The 20,300-nt window shown below is 39.8% G+C and overlaps 1 protein-coding gene across 1 annotated transcript in view; it reads left to right on the plus strand.

Moving 5' to 3' along the window:
* LOC113499839 overlaps positions 1-20,300 on the plus strand; it is an 87,302-nt gene that overhangs the window by 44,162 nt on the left and 22,840 nt on the right. Inside the window, exons 2-31 of the mRNA XM_026880404.1 lie at positions 2,808-2,904; positions 3,341-3,431; positions 4,218-4,347; positions 4,757-4,896; positions 5,284-5,411; positions 5,700-5,879; positions 6,282-6,448; positions 6,561-6,836; positions 7,000-7,252; positions 7,600-7,782; positions 8,704-8,936; positions 9,481-9,694; positions 9,976-10,155; positions 10,450-10,679; positions 10,914-11,059; positions 11,321-11,451; positions 11,857-12,048; positions 12,445-12,656; positions 13,029-13,261; positions 13,671-13,801; positions 14,187-14,375; positions 14,768-15,492; positions 15,872-16,121; positions 16,628-16,810; positions 17,123-17,382; positions 17,654-17,822; positions 18,217-18,383; positions 18,713-18,962; positions 19,306-19,446; positions 19,855-20,066. Coding sequence (XP_026736205.1) covers positions 2,839-2,904; positions 3,341-3,431; positions 4,218-4,347; positions 4,757-4,896; positions 5,284-5,411; positions 5,700-5,879; positions 6,282-6,448; positions 6,561-6,836; positions 7,000-7,252; positions 7,600-7,782; positions 8,704-8,936; positions 9,481-9,694; positions 9,976-10,155; positions 10,450-10,679; positions 10,914-11,059; positions 11,321-11,451; positions 11,857-12,048; positions 12,445-12,656; positions 13,029-13,261; positions 13,671-13,801; positions 14,187-14,375; positions 14,768-15,492; positions 15,872-16,121; positions 16,628-16,810; positions 17,123-17,382; positions 17,654-17,822; positions 18,217-18,383; positions 18,713-18,962; positions 19,306-19,446; positions 19,855-20,066 — 6,062 coding nt within the window. The 5' untranslated portion in view covers positions 2,808-2,838. The remainder of the gene's footprint in view (positions 1-2,807; positions 2,905-3,340; positions 3,432-4,217; positions 4,348-4,756; positions 4,897-5,283; positions 5,412-5,699; positions 5,880-6,281; positions 6,449-6,560; positions 6,837-6,999; positions 7,253-7,599; positions 7,783-8,703; positions 8,937-9,480; positions 9,695-9,975; positions 10,156-10,449; positions 10,680-10,913; positions 11,060-11,320; positions 11,452-11,856; positions 12,049-12,444; positions 12,657-13,028; positions 13,262-13,670; positions 13,802-14,186; positions 14,376-14,767; positions 15,493-15,871; positions 16,122-16,627; positions 16,811-17,122; positions 17,383-17,653; positions 17,823-18,216; positions 18,384-18,712; positions 18,963-19,305; positions 19,447-19,854; positions 20,067-20,300) is intronic.

Below are 20,300 nucleotides of genomic sequence, written 5' to 3' on the forward strand. Positions count from 1 at the left end.
AGCCTGGGGACAGCCATAGTTAATAAGCTTCGTTTGCGCTTTAGGTAGAGAACCCTAAAAACGCGTCTTTATTCATATTCATCCTCCAGCGCACACGAGACGAGATATTGAATCGTCTCTCAATGAATACCCATCATTTAACCGGCCATATTAGCGTACAATCACAGTAAACCACACGCCAACCTGCCTTATCGTATAATACTCAGCCGTTAAACATGTAATCAGTTCGACAGATGCCCGTCACGCGGCGCCGCCTGCCATCGCCGCAGGAAGTCTCAAACGCGACTGGTTATTAGCGAGACACCAAGGTTGCTAAAACAATACCTATTTGCGTCAACTAGGGGGCTATTCTCAAGATGGATTTAAGTTTTATGATTATTTGCTCATAATAGTAGCTTCCGTGTTTTGTAAAAAGTTTTTAAGTTATTCTGTGTAGTCGGAAATGTCTTTGTAAGATTGCATTTTTCAGGGTTCTGTATAAAAAGGCTTTGGCCTTTATCCGTCCACCAAGCTGTAATTTATGAGCCATGGCACCTAGTTTTTTTTTCGGATGGTAATCATCAAATACCTTCTTGTGCTTGAGCGGAAGGGAGTGACAGACTCTTACTGATTAAAACCCACCCTTGTTTATGCCTTTGCCACACGTGTTCCGGGACACTTTAGCCCTTTCGGACAATCCCCCGGCCAGGATGCTAGCTAGGCTTACATTACATGGTACGGTCCAAAATTTAACGGGCTTCCATTTTGTATATTTCTTTTCTTTAGCTAAATAGGCTAAAGATAAAAAATACGGTACCGTCAGTGTTGTTGTTTTTTATCAGCTGTTTTTTAACATGTTATAAAACCGGTGATCCCAAGCAAATAACGTAATGTTTTCAACCAGTTATTACTCATATTATACCTAATTGGTACACCCCCTGCCCACTGTAGGCAGCCGATAACCGCTGGGCCTATAAGTCCAACTCACAATGGCTTTCGGTAGTATTTATAAAACATTGAGACAATGGTAGGAACTGCAATCTAATCTAGCCGATTGTTCGCTGGGAGCCTACATCTAGACATAACAATGTATTTTCGGATGAGAAATTGTAAAATGAATGAATCAGTAGGCCATACATACACACAGACACACACACATACACACGCACCACAACTCACAAGTCATTCATGGTGGGCCTTCACATGTGATATAAAGCTAAGTAATAAAATTGGAAAGAAATGCAGGCTAATGATACTAAACGGAACAAAATTACTGAGGCTGTCTAATCGTCTTGGTGCGTCTGTCACCAAGCTGTATCTCACGAACTATGTTAGCTAGGCAGTTTAAATGCACTTATCATGTAATTTCTTTCCTTGTGAAAAATAAAAATTGATGTTAACATTTGGGAAGATCATGAATTTTATATGTAACCAATTCTTTTTGCAAGTTCCTCCGGAAAAAATCAGTCGCGAACCCGACGCGCACTTGACGGGTTTTTTTTTATATTTTTCGTGTCATTGCCTAAACGTTTTGATCGTTAGAGCGCCAATCTCGCACATTAACAAAGTTTAACTCAAATAGAAGTTAAAGTGGTATAAAATTAATTACTTCTTTATCCAATTTGTTCCAACTAATCTAAATCGATTTCCAGTAATTATTACTCGTCTAATCATAATGAAAACCAATATTTAAATAATATTTAAATAATAAGTTTTTGATGACATTTGTTGGTTATTCCGTTTAAGTCATATTCTAACGTTTATCACTTAAATATTCTAAGAAGTTGTTTGAAAAACCCAATTCTATTGCTGTTTACCAACGCTGACTACAATTAATGTTGAAATAGCAATATTTTTGCAAGCATTAAGTACACAAAATACAAGTTTTTATAAGCAAGTCATCCTTACTTAACAATACTTAATCATTACCGTTCACCAAGGTTCATCACGAATTGAGTTTGATTTCGTACAGTACACCATTAAACGTTGCCACGCAAAATTGAACCTTCTTGCATTAAAATAAAGTTGAGTTTTGCCTGTTACCCTTCTTGTGTGGTCGACTGTACCGCTAATTATTAAATGCGGATTACTCTCAAACGTATTGTAATGTTGTGAATCGTACAAATATAACTCACACAATACCGCGGATATGTTAACCGGAACTATCAAATTATCGCGTTATTTTCGTTGGACAAATCGCAGCCATTTTTGTTTAGTAACTGACACTGAATGAAATTGTTTTTTTTTTGGGGGGATTCTCATATATAAGTATAAAGAATACAATGGTAATGTTAACACTTTCTATAGTTTTAACGAAATTTACATGGACTCATAAATATTTAGGTACCGGTAAACTGCGAGCATGTTGTACTTTTTGTTGTTAGGTACTAGCTGTTGCCCTCGGGTCCGCAAGCTACGAGTCGAAAATGATCCCACGGAAACATAAAATTGCGATGAAAACTATCTTAAGTGTTAAGTCTGGTTAATAACGATCGTTGTTGCAAGTTTCGTCTTCATCTGTTAAGTGGACTTGCGTTAAACAGGCACAAACATCAATACATATACAAACTTTCGCGTTTAAAATTTTAGTACGAATAATTATTATATTAGGATAATATTAAGCGACATGACTTGGGCTCGAACCCCGCGCAGGACAAGCATTTTTGTGATCCACAATTGCTTCTGTGCATGTGACTTGAATGTTGGTGAAACTCCACGAGACACAATGATTGAAACCCCTAGAGCGTGCGTCGAATTTTTTAACAAAGCTAAGAGTATGTGTGGTATATGAGCGGCCTGTTAATAGTAATGATGTCTGATTGTTGCAGGAATGTCGCGTGGCGGTGACCCGGGCTCACCATGGCCGGCGCCCGGCAGCTGCGCCTGCTGCTCTGGAAGGACTACCTCATACGGAAGAGAAAACTGGTGAGTACACAACTATAGACCTTAGAGACGTGTGCTCAATACGTCCCTCTAAGTATTTCTAATACTGGAACCAGTATCAAAGTTAACATTTAGTGTCTGATGATCACCGCTCGTTGTGAGCTAGCAATCATTCAAATGGCTACGTTGGCTACTTTGTGGGTTCGGTCCCCGTTTAGGGCAAGTATTTGTCTGATCCATAAATGCTTATTTAAAATCTGGATCGAGCCATTTGGCGGCCCAAAGCTGGGTACGGACTTGTGGCCATGGCACGCTATTTCACTGCGGTTTTGTAACGATGTTTTCATTCACCGTTGTAAATGTGTTTTGATTATTTACACAAAACCCCCCAGATTGAGATCTATTATTAGTTTAAAGAAAAAAAATAGGTAAAGCAACCTCTTTTGTTTGTCATAATTATAACCCATGATTGTTTCAGATAACGCTGGTGGGAGTACTATGGGCGACGGCGGTTATGTTAAGTTTATACGTAGTTAGGATTAATGTAGACAATCAAGACTTTCCGACATGTGAGTATAACCTAAAGTTAAACAAATATATAACATCTAGCCTCTCCAATGAACCTGGTGTAGGCTACTCCCTCTTAGAGTAACGTTCAGGATGTGGATACGAGACAACACCCTATCCTTGTGATACGTCTTCTCGCTTCCACAACTTAATCTTCCTCACTTTAAAAAATGGCGGTTTTGGTATGTTGAGTAAATGAAGCATCATTCAAGCCTTAATTCAGCTTTTTAGGTCGATGAATGAATGACAATTGGATTAAATAGTGCCATATTTGTATTATTCTAATCATTATTCCAACCCAATAATTGGATATTCAGTACGGGGCCGAACAGTCATGGTCAATACAATGAATTTCCAATTATTTTGTTGGCAGCATAGTTAAGAGAATAGGAATAATTTCAATTTTAATCCAATTTCATTAATTCATTGGCCATTTTTAATAGCAGAATTGGGGCCCAGATCGAAAACCCAAACAATTTCAGTTACTACATCAATCAGTGGTACCTATTTATAGCCGTTTCTACGTCCTTCACGCAAACAAATGTCAAGCAATAGTTATGTAAATGTAAATACAAAGAACACACAAGAATACTTTTAGTATGCCCTGCGCGTGCGCAACTTGACTTGAATGAAATTAACTGTTTGTCTTTCATGCTCCGTGTATCTACTTATACCCATAACTGGCATTTCACTTTCGATTTTATTATTTTAACATTTTCCCTTGAATACAAATTATCTAGATTTATTATCCTTTTTAATCTACTGATAAAAATGTTTTTCCTGTACAGGTGGATTCCCTGCGCGAGCGTTGCCCAGCGCTGGAATGCTGCCCTTCCTGCAGTCGTTTATGTGCACAGTCAACAACGAGTGCTCACCGTTAGACCAGTTCGATGAAATACCCACTTATGAAAACTCCAAGTAAGTCTCATCATCAAAAAGATGAGATAGGTATATCAGCGGGGATTATTTAACCTTCGTTCGATTAAGAAACAAAATCTCTCGTATTTTGTTGTTAGCGATCTTATTTTAAGTATTTTAACCCCCAACGCAAAAAGGCGGCCTAATATAAGTGTAACGTGTCTATCTGCGGCATCATACCTCCCGAACGTAATGAACAATTCCATTTAGTTTTGGATTAAAGATGCGTTTTGAGAGAGTGTTTTTAGACATATTTGATAAAAAAAGCTATGGAGGTGCAACATTACTGTAAGCAATTTTGTTTTTTTTTTTAATTTCTCTTGTATCATTCCTAAGTCAAAGTCAAATTCTTTATATCAATTAGACCAGTAAATGGCACTTTTGAACGTCAAAACAATCCTCTTCCCAGACTAACTCAGCTGCAGCGCAAGCTATCCCCCATAATGAACGAGACGGTCCTGGACGTGGCCTCCTCGGTGCCGGACGCCATCAAGCTGCTGGCGACGCTGGCCGACGTCGTCGACGAACCCTCCTTCATTGATATTAGCAGTAAGTAGTACCTACTAAGTAGTATACCTATAAAAATCCTAATATTTGAACAAGAAATTTGACCACGGTTCTTTAAAGATTGCATGTCCAAATTGGCTCCAAATATAAATTTACTATGCAGGAAATCCGATATCCATTGCAAGCCGTGTTCTAGACCAAATGGTCTAAATTGGTGTTCTCATATTTCCCACATAGAATAATCTGAATCATGTCAATGCCATTGCTATTGACTTGCCAAAGGCCATGTATGAATATTGAACGTCAACGCGTCATAACTTGGATCCTATTCTCTCACATGAAGACTGTGAGGGCCGACTTGACAATACGATTCCTCAATTAATTCCAAGGAGAAAATAAATGATAATTTGAATTACCCATTTTTTGCAGAAAATGGTCTAAAAGTACGAGACCTCTTTGCTTCGCCGAACAAAGTAAAGCGCTACGTGTCAGACAAGTTGGAGCTGAGTGAGGAGGTGGCTGACAGCGTGATGGATGCCGAGCTCAGTTTCCAAGGTGTAAGTTGTTGCACACGATAGGTATCCAACCAATAGCCTTATAGACATGGGCAGCTTATGGCCGCCTGCACACTGGACAACCTGGCTGCAGTAACCAGTTGAACATATAAATGGGGGGAAGAAGCCCAAGCAGTCACAATTCAAATACAATATTTTGTAACCAGGTCACCTAGTGCGTAGAAAGTCTAACTCATCAAGTTTGAGCACGAGAAATTCCAATTCTGATGTATTAGAAGAAATTCAAATATTATGCTCATAATTTTAAAACAACTTCAATGTCTTTTGCAGTTATTAAAAGGCAACCTGAACAGGTGCAGCGTGGCGTCATTAAATGAAACTATAATGATGACAAACAACGAACATCTGAATGTTTTTATGGAGAGACTGTGTTTGAAGTCTATGGAGGAGCTCCAGAAGATATTTGTGGACGTATTGTTTGAAGTGAACTATAGTAAATATGTGACCATGGTGAGTGAATTGTAGGCATTTTAATTGTGTCTTAAGAAGAATGAATAACCGTAGCTACAAACGCTGTTGCGAAAATGCGGAAAACTTTTGCTGCGGAACTTACTGTACGTAAATACGAGTATGTTGATTTCTCAGATTGTGTTACCATGGAAACGTGATCAGCGATATTTTGAGCTACATAAGAACCGTATTCGATCTAACTGTGCTTTTATTAATGTTATCAGTACAATTAACAAAATTTAAATTTTATCTTAGTGATAAAATTTACAAGTCCTTGCGCTTCTGGGTGCTTCAAAATTTTACCTTGTTAAGTCTTTCGTTGTAATGAAACTAAGATGGCGCAATATACTTAGTAAAGTAGCCTTCTGCCGCCTGGTATTCCAATACGATTCTTGCTTTCAGCTAGGTGACATGTACTACAAGCTGACAGGAGACAAGAGGTTGAACACGTTAGGAGACATGTTGACGGCTGTGCTGCGCATGATGAGGCTGCAGCACTTCCTACCACCGGAGCTGGTCTCCATCTTCCAGGGGGAAACCATCGACTTCAGTTACATACAGCTAAATCTGTAAGTGTATGACAGTTATTTCAATAATTTTAGCACTTTGGTTTTGGAGTTATTGAACGAAAAATTTCATCAAGTTCTTCGTTCAAAATTTCATCCTGGTTTCATATTTCAGAATACCAAAGTTAATGGATTTATTTAAACCAACATTCGGCGACACACAGGCTTACGGAATTATACGAGACTTTACAGACGCTATTGTGGTTGGCCTCCAATATTTGGACAAAGTATTTTCAAAACAACGTTCAAAAGAAATGACTACGGTTGGATCAAATGTTGGTAACAAACATGCTGCAACTGGTTTGCAAGCTGTGTCCAATTTATTTCATAATGCGGCTGATGTGTTTGAAGAGGCTATGGAGAAGGATTCAACCATAGACACATTTAGTATGTAAGTAAAATTCCGATATCTTTGATTCTTTCTTAGCCATACTAAGAAAGCAATGTACAAAAAATACACGTACCGTTCTAGTTCAACAAAAATATAGGTATAGTTATGTATACATGTTGTCATTTAAATAGTAGGCTTTAATTACGTTTGCAACTTTTTCCAGACTATCACAAATAATGAACTTCATAAACAAATTCCTATCAGCAAGGACAAAACACGACGTAGTATTTTACTCGACCCTACTAGCTAAGTTGATGGAAAGCGCTCATAGAGTAATAGACATCAACATGAACATCGAGCAGTTGACCTATAACGTTACCCTGAGGCACCCCGCCGCTGTGGACGTGTTGAAAGGGATTCCACCGAACATTGTCGGCAAGGCTTTCGAGGCTCTGGCTGATGCTGAACGAACACAGGTACGTTTGAAGTATAATTTGAAGATTAATGACTAGGTAAGGTTTTATTATGAATGGTTGAGTTAGTCGAATGCTTGAGATGAGTCAAGAATTTTAACTGTTGATTTTGTATAGTCATATTTTTTTATTCATTCAACTAGTATTTTTTTACTTGTACTTATATTCGCTAACAAGAACAAAATTACAAAAACGTGGTTATCTTTTCTCAACTGCACGATAAGCAACATAACTTGGTCACTTTATAGTAGAGATTGATCAAAATAAAGACAAAGATAGCGAAATTTTTGGTCAAACTTCAGCCGGATTTAAAATGTAACCGTACTTACTTTGTATGCCTTTGTTTTCAGATCCTGACTTCAAAGATTAACCTCCCCGGCCAGATGTTCTGCGACGTGTACAAACTGCAGACTTTCTTCGTGATATCCAAACCTGACGCGGAGGCGTTGAAGAAGCAGCTGTGCAGCGACGCCTGGAAGAACTATGTCTCGGATCTTATTAGATCCTTTGGAGTGTTTGAAGTTAAAAATAATGTGAGTAGATTGGCCTGGTTGTAATAAATACATATTATCATGGATGATTAATCTTGCGGTTGGAACTTGGAAATTATTCGTCTCAGAAGAAAGTACTTGCAGATTTTTATAACACTTTGATTGAATATTCATGATGAAAAAAATACTGGCATCAAACACGGTCGCTTTACTTCAAATCTGTATTAAGTTTTGAAATGAAACTACTTTTACGGATTTTATCGCGGTTTAATTTTGGATTAAGAACACATAGCTGACGTGAACCACCGCCGCTCAACGAAGTCTGCAGTCGCCGAACATGCTGAAGGTTCCAGCCATTATATTAGATTTGACCAACCACAGGTCCTCGCTAAAGAATCCAAATTCCTACCTAGGATGTTTCGCGAGGCTATTGAGATTAAAAAACACCCTAATTTCAATAGGGAAGATGGCTGGAAGATATCACCTACTTGGGATCCAATAATAAATAAACTCAAGGCCAAACCCAAGAGCAGCGCTGCAAGGCATCAAGACACAGTGAGCTCATACTGCGTAGGTCGGACCACAAATAATTAATTAAAATATGAAGGTAGAACGAGCAACATCTTCTGTCAAGACGAACGCCATCTCAGTCTGCCCGTGACCATGATACCTGCAAAGGTTTCGAAACGTCGGGAACTAAAATCCAAAATTAAACCGCGATAAAATCCGTAAAAGTAGTTTCATTTCAATGTCTAACATTCGCGTAAACCTAAGAAACCACTGTATTAGGTTTTCGTACCCTATTTTAATGGGCGATGTAATTTTGAAAGTATATGTACTTTTAGCCTATGTACCAAACTTTGAAGTAAGAAAACAGCATTGGGGTCTGTTTGTATTGAACATTGAACATTTTGTTGAATTCAAAAATTTCCTGTCGTCGTCTATCAAATTCTCAATGTACAGATAAACCACATGGCATCACTCCTCATCCAAGAAACCCTTGGCAAGGACACGAGCGACCAATTATACACCATCGAGCAAGACTTCAAGGTGCTGAAGAACTTCAGCCAGGCGCTGGTGAGGATTGAGACGGAGACCAGGCCGGCCGTGAACTGGAGCCAGCTGTTCCATGTCACTGAAGACTCGGAGCTGATCAAAGTGGTGCGGACGAAGGGGCACTTGGGGAAACAAATACTGTGAGTAAATTTTTACTTCCTGACATTTTGATAAAATTGTATATTGCCCTTAAAACGTTGACGAAAACAATGTTTGTACTGCTAAGTTAAATTTATTTGACTTCTTTTTTTTGCGTTATTAGATCGCGTTCCCAATTTGACGACCTCCGTGGTCGAGTGGCGTACGCACCGGTTTCAAGGTGTCGCTAGCTCTGAGGTCCCGGGTTCGATCCCCGGTCAGGTCAATGTAAAAATTCACATTTGTACATTGTCTCGGGTCTGGGTGTTTGTGGTACCTTCGTTGTATCTGAATTCCATAACACAAGTGCTTTAGCAACTTACTTTGGGTTCAGAACAATGTATGTGATGTTGTCCGCATTTATTTAATTTAGATTAGCATCTAATACACATGGCACATTTTATTTTTGCTGCAAACTTTATGTGAAAGTGCGATTACATATGTCTGCCTACTGCCCAATGTTAATAATTCAATTATCTGTCATTATCGTTAGAGTAATATGAGCTTACCTGATCATGATAATTTATTTTTACTGACAATTTACAGAATAGTAGTCCACGGAGCTATAGCAAAGGAGATCGTTCAGCAGAACCCGATCCTAGACTTCAAGATCTCCCCATATTTAGAAGACGTCATCATCCTGGTGTCAGGGATGAACAGACAGCTGGATATAACGCCGAAGGGTCAGGCTGCGGGACTGAAGAAGTTGTACGTAGATATAGTGAGGACCATGCTGATGACCGCTCTGGATGAGGAAAAGGTAGATCTAAAGAGATAGAAGCATTTAAATCAATATATAACTTCAAATTACATCCATGTGTATTTCTCTCTCATGCCTATTTTTCTCTATATTTCACATGAGGGTGACAAAGACAACATGACTCTTAGGCAGGGTCTTTCATGAATAAAGTTGATATATAATCTATTGCCGCGAAAGAACAATATTAGATACCAAAAGTAAATTTCAATTAAATCTATATTCATATAAAAAAACATTAATCATCACTATTAATCACCAACATAAACAACTCTACCTTTCAGACATACAAAGCGCTATCTACGCCTGGCGTAGACATGCTGTGCTACGGCGTAGACACCGCTACCGAGTACCTAGAACTGCCTCCAGAAGATGCCATCAAACAAGAGCTGGTGGAAGCTCTGTGTAACGCTACGCTCGCCATCGAGAACGGACTGCAAGCTGACTCTGAGGTCTCCAAAGCTGTAAGTAATATTGAGAAAATACATTACGATTAAAATTTCACAATTATTTTTATTATACATTCTGCTTATGGGTATTTTCTGTTGGGAAGATTTTCTTTTTCTTGCCTTTTCGGTTTGTAGCAATTGATGTTTTCCTTCAGCATTTGTCACTGGTGTCAAGGAATAATGAAGAAAATACATACAACGTTAATATGTCATATTGGTATGTTTCCTGCGTTGGGATCAGACCTCCGCATGGTGAATACATGTCAAGGCCACATCGACCTTTATCTTAATTCAATTAATTCCTTTCAGATAGCGATCATAAGGAACTCACCCCACGCGGCCCTGAACCTCAACTGGAACGACCTGATCACCAACATAAAGAACTTGTACGTGAAGCTGGACAGGGACTACACGTACCTGTTCCAGTTCTCCAGCTATAACATGGACGAAGACACCAAGAGACGAGTGGACTCCCTGTTCAGCGAGGCCAAGGAATACTGGTTTGGTACGCAGAGTATGGAGAGGAGTTTACGATTGAGGTAATTTTTTTGTTCTACTTCTCATATTTTTACGAATTAAAGACCCTATGCCCCTGCAGAATAGGATTCATTGTGGAGAAAAAATATCGTGGTTTGGGTCATGCAAATATGAACCTAAATTAATAGTCTCAAAATACATTTTCGAGTGTCTTTAAAATTAGTTCCTCTGCTTTTCACTCGGCCTACCCACTTTTTATCCTGCCCAGTTCTTAATTTTTCTATATAATTTCTCAGCGTGAAACTAGCTCTCCGTTTCTTGGATATCGTGGACCACGGCCTGTTCGACATCAGCTCAGAGATCTGGCTGAAGATGAAGCACACGATCGAAACTGTCGCCGGACCCTTCAGCGTGTTCGATGAGACTGTCAAACTGGTTGCAGGTAACGTGGTGACAAGTACCTAATGATACGAAAATATTCTGCGTTACACGATACACCTCGTATACAAGTCTAATCAAGTCCAATGAAACACAAAAAAACTGCATTAACCTACTTCTCTTCTCTTTTCCTTTAACGTAAAATAGGTGTCATTAACTCCCATAATTTTACATGGCTCAGTAGTCTTTATTCGGCTTCGGTTGTATTTTTTTTCTTGATAAAAAAGTATTACCCAAAAAGTTATAATTATTTATCATATCCCAGCCCTCCTGACGGGCGGGCCGTACTCCGGCGACCTGCCCCCGTCCACGGTGTCGGCCCTCACCGCCGTCATCCCCAACGTGCCGCAGCTCACTGTCGACGCCGTCGATATTATACTCCGTGATGATACTGACGTGAGTAGACCACTATTGGATTACCACACAAAAAAAAAACTTTTTCCTGCAACATCAAAAGGTTATTATATCTATCAACTATTTTTCTGCAACGTACGTATTATAATATTTATTTGTTGTCGTTGTTGTTGTTGGGTATGTAACAGCTGTGTGATGGACGTTTTAATAAGTTCTTTATACATTTTTATTCAATTAATTAATCTCTGATCCAATCAGTCCGAAGATATTCAACGGGTTAAAATTGTATTAAATGATGTAACGGTATACTCACGCGTATTTATCGGGAGCGCTCGACTAGTTACTATATAATGAATCAGTCTCATGATAGTTATTATAAAAAAGGTAAAAAAATTTGACGTACTCCATCATTCGGATATCTTTTTTAAACTTTGAATGAATTTCCAGGTGGATCCAATAATAGCCCTCCTAAACGCGGACCCCCCCTGGCCCTGCTCCCGCACCAGCTTATCGGAACTGCTCCAACTGTCGCCCCCCTCCAAGTCCGCCCTGGTAGGCATGGAGAAGATCTTCTGCCTGGACCGGGACATCCAGGACGAGTGGGCTGAGTATCTTGTTGCTAAGAACGCTACTATTAATGTGAGTTTTACATTTTATAATACTTTATTCGTGGATTACGTCACGCAGTTGGTGTCCCATTGGTGCACAAAGACCCCTTTCAATTTAAGAAGGACTAAGCATTAATCTGCCTCTGTCAGAGGCTAATCTTTAATCAAAAACTGTTCATATTCTTTAAGCTCGATACAATACTTAGGACGAAGAATCATTTTAGAACGATAGCATAATAAAGAATCCTCTACTGGTTTCTGTCCAACAGTGGACTGTAATGAGCTGATGCTCACTATCCGGTGATCATGATGATGATAGGATTATTTACTTGATAAACCAAAATCTATATTGTCAACAATAAGTTTTTACAGCAGTTCAGTAGATATTTGTGGGTCGTTCAAAAAATACGAACTTTCTTACTTTCAGAACAACACATCATGGAACAGAACTGACTACGAGCCGCACCTGTTCCTCAAGTTCTCGGTGACCTTCGACTCCGTGGTGGAAGACGTGATCCTCACGAGGGATGCTCTGCAGCATGTGTTCAACGACTCCGCTGATGGACGGCTCGGACTCAAGGAGGCCTGGACTTACGCTGTCAATGCTCTTAATACTACTGACAGGGATGTTATACTGAGGTAAGATAACGATATATTTATTTATAAGGGATACAATGTTTATAAGGGGGTATTATTGTAAGGGTGTAAACTGTTTTTGTGTGGCTACAGATAATATTTTTTCTAATTTCTTAATTTTTCACCAACGATTAACTTAACTTCTAGCCATTCAAAAAATCTAAACTATAATTAGTCTCATACGATACCGATCAGTGTTCTAATAATTGAAAGTATATGTTGAGAACTATAAGAAAACTGAATGTTGGCAATTGCTATTATAAAAAAAATAACTTGATTATTCAAAATATTATGTTGCATGCTAAAGTATACGGTTAATACTTTGTCAACTCTTATGGCTATACACAAACAATATATTTTCTTCAAATCCTGCAGGAAACTATTCACAAAGGTCGACACAGTACTAAACGCGGTCCAGACTCCCCCAACACCTAGTGACGTCCCCCTGAGCTCGCTGTGGGAGCTGTTCTCCAAGTGCAGCCCTGGCTACATCGACGACGACTGCCGAGCCCTCGGCAGAAAAGCATGGAAGCACTTCTTCGAAGCCTTCTCCGTCATCCTGGAGAATGTAGCTGCTGATCTCATGACTTACTTTAAAGAGGCTAATGGTTAGTAACTAACGCTTTTATAGAAACCATACTATGATAATGTAATATTATGATGTTGCCGTAAGTCATTGGAAAGACGAAAACCCTACAACATATAGCTGGCCACAGTACCTGGCATGCTGCAAGTTCAAGCTTCTAGTATAGCAAGAACGTGTGTGATCCACAAATGCTTATTCTAATTTGGGGTCTATTTGTGCACGTACTAGCAATGCCTGTCCAAGGATCAAATTTCTCATTTTTTTCCTGAGCCAACTTTCTACTTGTGCTCAGACGGCACAAAGTTTCACCAACACCACAGGCTGTTGTTGGCTTGGCAATACATATTTGGCTTTGATAAAGTGTTCTTGGTGTTATCTGGTGTAATTAAGCTTTTAGATGTAATAAAAAATAACTTCAACAATTTCCGCAGAGCCGAACTCGAACCTGCTCCAGCTGGTGGGCTTCACGCGCCGCACGGGGCTGTACATGCTGTATGACAAGATGCCGGAGTTCGTGGGCACGCTGCTCAACTCCTACTGGGACTACGGGTTCATGAGCCAGGTAAACTCTCAAAACAGCGAAGCCTTAACACAAAAAAAAAATGATCGGAGACCCTATCTAGTCTATCTAGCCAACATGTACCTAGTCTTTTCCTAACAAAGTTTCGGCTTTCAGTCTATCTGAATGCGGCTGGATACCAGTTTTATAGGAGCTCTTGCTTAACTAACAAGACGGCTTCTTTTTCTTTTAGAGTTTGTTAATGGGGTATCTGTGTTGCAGGCAATTCAGTAAACTGAACAAAATATATCTCTTTTTAAGACTGGTAATAAACTCCAAATATTAAAGTAAATCAAATCAAAAACCTGCAGATACATATAAAACCCTTTATCAAAAGTTGACTAAGGACATTCTTTTATTTCTTTACTTATAAATAACTCTTGCCCAGGTTCGTCGCGCCTCTCAATCCCAGTTCTGGGACTGTGATGCCCTGATCAAAGCCCTGCAGCCGCCCCCCGGCAGTCCCATAGACTCCGCCCTTATTAAGAAGGTGAAGCCCTTCATCTGCCCTTCGCTGCTACACTGGCTGTCCTTGCCCAGAGGAGAGAACACACTACTAGATGTCTTCTCTAAACCTGTAAGTATAATTAATTAATACTACGTACTATAAAATTTGGGAATAAGTGTAAGTGGGAATGTTAACTTTGAATTCGCCACTTGAATGTTATTGGAAGTATAAAAAGCTCATCGCTTCTGCGTATGGAGAAAGTAAGAGTTTTAATCTTGCAGCTCCAAAACGAGCCATATAAAGTCTAATCCATTTATAATATTGGGTTACTGGTGGCTAAGTAATTGTCAATAATAGACATCACCTAATCGAAATTAGTATGCAGATCAGATTTTATCTCAGATATAACTCATTTCCATGGATAGAAGCATTAAATCATATATGTATATCGAATCATTATAATTCAACTTTATGTACATTTAAGCACGTATAGTGTAATTTACCTGTACCATCTTTTACAGCAATACTTCTTCTTCACTATGAAAGTAAACAACCTGACTAGCAGGTTCGAAAGCGCATACACCAAAGCTGTGGACTTGGCCAACTATCTAACAGAGCTATCAAAAAAGAACCAAACTCTACTCACAGAGGAAGACATCAAAATGAACACCATTGAAGGGAAACTGGAGAGAACTATCGACGCAGTATTAAACTATAAGATTAACATAACCGACCCATCGTATAGACTGTTCAATGAAATCAACATGAAACAGTTCTCCGCCAACATTTACTTAACGAAAATAGTCAAAATCATCAATAAATTACACGAAGCAGCTGAAAAAATGGAAATAACGGACATAGGTCTTAGTAATGAAAACCCATCAACTCAAGCTGACTTAGATGTCATTAAATATTTGTACAGACGAAAACCAGCTGACGCTGTGACTATACACTTTGATATATTAACAGATTTACTCTGGAAAAATGATGGAAACTACACATTAGCTGATGCGTTCAATAAAATGTGTAATGATTTGAAGAATAATAATACTAAGACATTCTTAGTGACTATGGAAAAGGCGAGGAGTCAAGTCTGTGTGAAGAAATATGGAGATATATACAGAGCATTACAAGATATGGTTGTGGATGAGTATGCGGATGCAAGGAATAGTCTTGTGAACTTAGTTGATGTTTTGAAAACTGGAGATGAAAATGTGACTGATGTGTTTGAGTTCTTGGCTACTAGGTAAGTGAATTGATTGTATATCTCTTTCTAATTGATAGTTTGATTGCATGGATAGCCGAGTGGTTAAAGTCACCACGACAAACACGTTGAGTGCGACGTGTTGTGGGTTCGATCCCCGCGTAAGACAAGCATTTGTGTGATCCACGAATGACTGTCCTGAGTCTGGGTGTCTTTGTGCATGTGATACATTTTACTTAACTAACCATTAACTTAAGAAACACAGAAAAATATTTTCTTTTATCATGATTTTAATTTGACCGATTCCAATTTTGAGATTTAATCATCAAATTACATTGTTTTTGGCAGACCTTTGGATACAAAACCATGGTTATATTAACAAAGATTTAAATATATTTCAATCTTTATTTTCTTCACACAGGAAGCAGCTAATCTCATCACTGCGGACCTCAACAAAGTACGCTTACGATCTAACCCTGCCTGTATACTTGAAGTACCTGCAATCGAATATACAGGGCTATGACGTCATACTGACCTTCCTCTCGGGCGAGGACTGGTGGGCCCGGCTCAGGGCCCTGTACAGCGGGCCCCAAGCTGGCAAGTTCTTCGGATACCTGGAGAACAGTTTTGATGTAGCTGAAGATCTGCTGAGCAACTTTGATGGAATACATGTAAGTGTAAAAGGCGTTACCAAATGAATTGTCTGAACTTAGCTAAGCAGATCGTAAGAAAGAAGATTTGGTACCATGGTTTATAAAAACACTTAATATACAAAGTGATTGTTTTCTTGCGGTGTATCCACACTTAATTTATACTCCATTGCGGTCTGGAAGCTAATATAAGGATTTTCTCAACATTCAAATCACACGCAAAAAGATACCCAGACTTAGGACAAGCATTAGTGAATCACGCATAATATATGCTTGTCCTACGCGGGGGTCATACTCCCACCACGTCGCGCTCAGTAGGTTTGGCGTGATGACCTCAACCAATCGTCTATCCGTGCAGAACGACTGCACGGATAGACGATTGGTTGAGGTCATTTGCTTGCGATTGCTTCTTTAGCTACGAGTATATATCCATTGGAGATATACAGCGAAGCGCTACAATGGTGACATAATTGTATCACCACGCTGTATACCCAGGTTTCTGTATGACACTTTACGCTCTGCCACAGTTGGTCCGCCTTCTCCACGACATCGACCTGAACCAGACGGAGTCGTTCTGCGCGCCCAACATCACTCTGTCCGACTACCTCCCGGACCGCACCGGGCTGCTGTCCGACCTCAAGAGACAGCTCTGTCTGCCCGATAATATAGAGCTTTATAGAGAGGTGACGCCGCTATTGTTTGCTGCACAGGTATGCATACATGTCGTACTAGAATATTAGTTAAGTTTCGATTGACGGGACTATTAAATGAAACTGGTTTAAAAATATACATATTCCTGTATATTAGAGAAAACAGAGTATTTTTATATAATCCTTTTAAAAAAGATCGTTTTAGAACAAAGAAATGCCACTCAGATTTGTTCGATTTCACTGGTTTCTAAATACGACGGTGGTCTTCATTGTGGCTCGTTGATGAGCAAAACTAACTAATAAGCCAGAAACAATAGCTTGTCCGTTCATTTAAGGTTCAATTTTGAATAGCAAAAATCTTCATCTTTTCAGGGTTTCGAATCGTCCTTAAAAATATCCAAAGACATTGACTACGAAGCTTTGAATTCGGATATAAATAAGGTCGAATCTCGGCTGGCAAACATCAGGGAGGGACCGAAGTCTCCGCAGCCCCCGGCCTGGGTCACGCCGGAGAGGATCCAGCATCTGCGGCAGGTGGCGCTGCAGCTGCTGTCCAAGGAAACCATCACTAAGATGGCGTTTGCTGTGCTCAGTAATGGTGTGGATGCTGGCACGCTGTTCTTGAATAATAGGTACTTTAAAACAAATTTATTTTCATGGGTACATGTTTCTACTTATACCAAACGCGTACCTAAGAGGTTAAATAATACTCAAAATGTATGCTGCTAATAAACTTTAACAATAGAAAGTGTTGCGGGCCAATTTTGCACTACATAGTACATGGGCATGGTTTACTGACAAAACACAATGCCACATAATACCTCCTGGTAATACTGATGATGATTTATCAGAATCCATCATTAAGTTTAGCAGTTCGTTTGCTAAATTTTATCCTCTTTCCAGTCAATGCCTCCTCTGCTCCCAATTCACGACGTGGTTCAAGCAGCTGAACCTGCAGCTGTTCAAGAAGCAGGAGTACGACAGCCTGCTGTGCCACCTCAGCAGCATGAGCCTGCAGGACGTGCACCACACGCTGAAGAACGACTTCCACTGGGATATGGCCATCAGAGAGGTCTGTTTACAATTTCAATCTGTTTTCAAATCTGTTACGGCTGTAAAACAACTCTAAAAGTGACATTAAGTGTCCATGCTATCTTTACGATTCCGCTTCTGATATCATGGCATCATTTTGAAGTATTATTAAATTTTATATTGATTATTTTCTACGCCACCTATTAATTTTAAATAATTTATCGTGAATAAGCTGAAACAAAAAAACTATGTCTGAGAAGAAAACTTGTATAACTTAGTTTAAAATTAATAGGTGGCGTAGAGAATAATCATGTTGTTGTTTAACTTTTTTAATCGTCATTGCAATTTAAGCCTTATGGCCTTATCATAAATACAGTATACTGTAAATAAAACAACCTATGGGCTGCAATTCACACATAATTTACAATCCACAGTTAATATCGACGCGGAACTACACGAAGTACGAGATGAACAAGTCTATCAACGAGTTCCTGGGGCAGGTGAAGGTGCATCTTCTAGAGGATATGAATGCTAAGACCACGAAGCTGACAGAGTGTCTCACTAGGAATGTGTCCAGGAATGAGTTCGGGAATGCTACGCTGTAAGTACTGGCTGTCGTAACCTCGTAGCGTAGTGCGTAGGTCGGTGTAGCGATTTTGTAGAGTCGTCGTAGCATTGACGTAGCTTAATTTTAACAATTTTTACATGGGACTATATTACATAGTAGTTATCGTTTGTGGAGGAGGAATAGGCAGTCGCTCTAAGGTCATTAAGTTGAATCTCCAAAGGCGCTGAGTTAAAGATTCGTGCCGTTGTATAGTTTCATCGTTTGTCGGAACGTTTTCAAAACATAAATGTAATACAAACTCTTAGAAGCACGGCAACGGATTAATAGTTTATAAGTAAAAAATGTTTTAAACATATTTTCAGTTTCGCCTCAGTACTAGCTCACACAGCGAAATTGATCAGAGCACAAATGCCTCACATCCATGAGATAGACGGAGTCAAAGACATCCAGTACCTCAAGGAGATTTCCACAGAGGTCGCCCACAACCTGGACGTCTCCAGACCCTTGAAGGAGTACCTGCTGGAGAAGAATGACCTGCATCAACAGCTGATGGGAGTCGTAGATCACGATGTGGTTACTGAAGTAGAGAATGCTATGCTAAACATTCGTAATGTGAGTTCCTTTTTTTGCTTCTGATGGCGACTGTTTTGCTGGATTCTTATAACACTCAATATACTTGTGTAGGTGCTTGTGGTTTTAAGTTCGGCGCTCAATTTTATGTCCCAAGTCTTTTTGGCCATGAAAGTTGTACTATAACTTTATTTTAATTATATTAAGCCGGGATATTGTAAAATCGTATGGCACCTTATTTGAAAGTCCCAAATATTCATTCAAACACCCTATACTAACCGACGTCGACAATTGGATATGCTTTCGAAATGATGCAGTATAGCTATTTGTCTCCAGCTCTCGTCTTTCACTTATGGTAAATATGCTTTTCGATCGTTTTTTCCAGGTCCGCAGTGGTTCTCATACCGTGGATCAGTATGTAACTCTGCCTCTCAGTTCCTGGGACGATATCTGTAAAAAGACCAACTGCAGTGCTATTGCCGCTTTTATAAGGAGCAATATCAACAATACTCTTATTGATAAAACGGTAAGTACCTAAATGATAATTACTAGGTAGTTCCCCCCTCCCCATTTTTGGCGGGTATTTGAAGTTTCCCTGACTACACGGATAGCCACTTTGCGCGACGTGTCGCGGTTTCGATCCCCGCGTAGGACAAGCATTTGTGTGATTAACGAATGCTTGTTCGGAGTCTGGGTGTCTTTGTGCATATGAATTGTATGTTTGTAAAACCCCCGCGACATGCGTTTTTTTAAACCAAGAAAGAAGATACCAAGATGTTTGCGAGACTAATTCAATACGGATAGTGTATAGGAAACCTTAAAGGGTAGCAGCATAAAGGGTTTAATCAAACGTCCTTTCTCAAAAGCCTCATTACCAACTAAGCAATCGTACGACGGAACCATCCATACCTAAATAAACTATCTTCTTCCCCAGCTGCCAAAACTCCAACTAGAAGAATTCTGGCGCTTCAACTTCGTGTCCTCAATCATCTACCACCTGGAGGGGCTGGTGGGTCACGGCGCGCGGCTGCTGGGGCTGGCCAGCAAGGTGGACGTGGCCGGAGTGCTGGACACCAAGCTGGAGGCGCTGGTGGACACGCTCATGCTGCTCATCAATGACGAGACCCTGGACAGTGTGCTGTACAGGTAGGTTTGTGCTGCCCATGGTGGGTAGTAGGCTTGTTGATTGACTCTGTTTTAGTAGTCCATCGTAGACAGATGGAATACTAAACCACTGCCTGTCTGTCTACCTGCCCTGTCACCTGTGTCATCATGTCACCAATGGCCCACTGAATAGTCCAGTTAGCCAACTTCTTCCAGAAGCTTAGAAGTCTCTTTGGATTTGCGCAAGCTTCTGATACACCGAGTATTCTTGCCCTG

The sequence above is a fragment of the Trichoplusia ni genome, chromosome 13 (assembly GCF_003590095.1).
Source record: "Trichoplusia ni isolate ovarian cell line Hi5 chromosome 13, tn1, whole genome shotgun sequence".
Classification (NCBI taxonomy): Eukaryota; Metazoa; Arthropoda; class Insecta; order Lepidoptera; family Noctuidae; genus Trichoplusia; species Trichoplusia ni.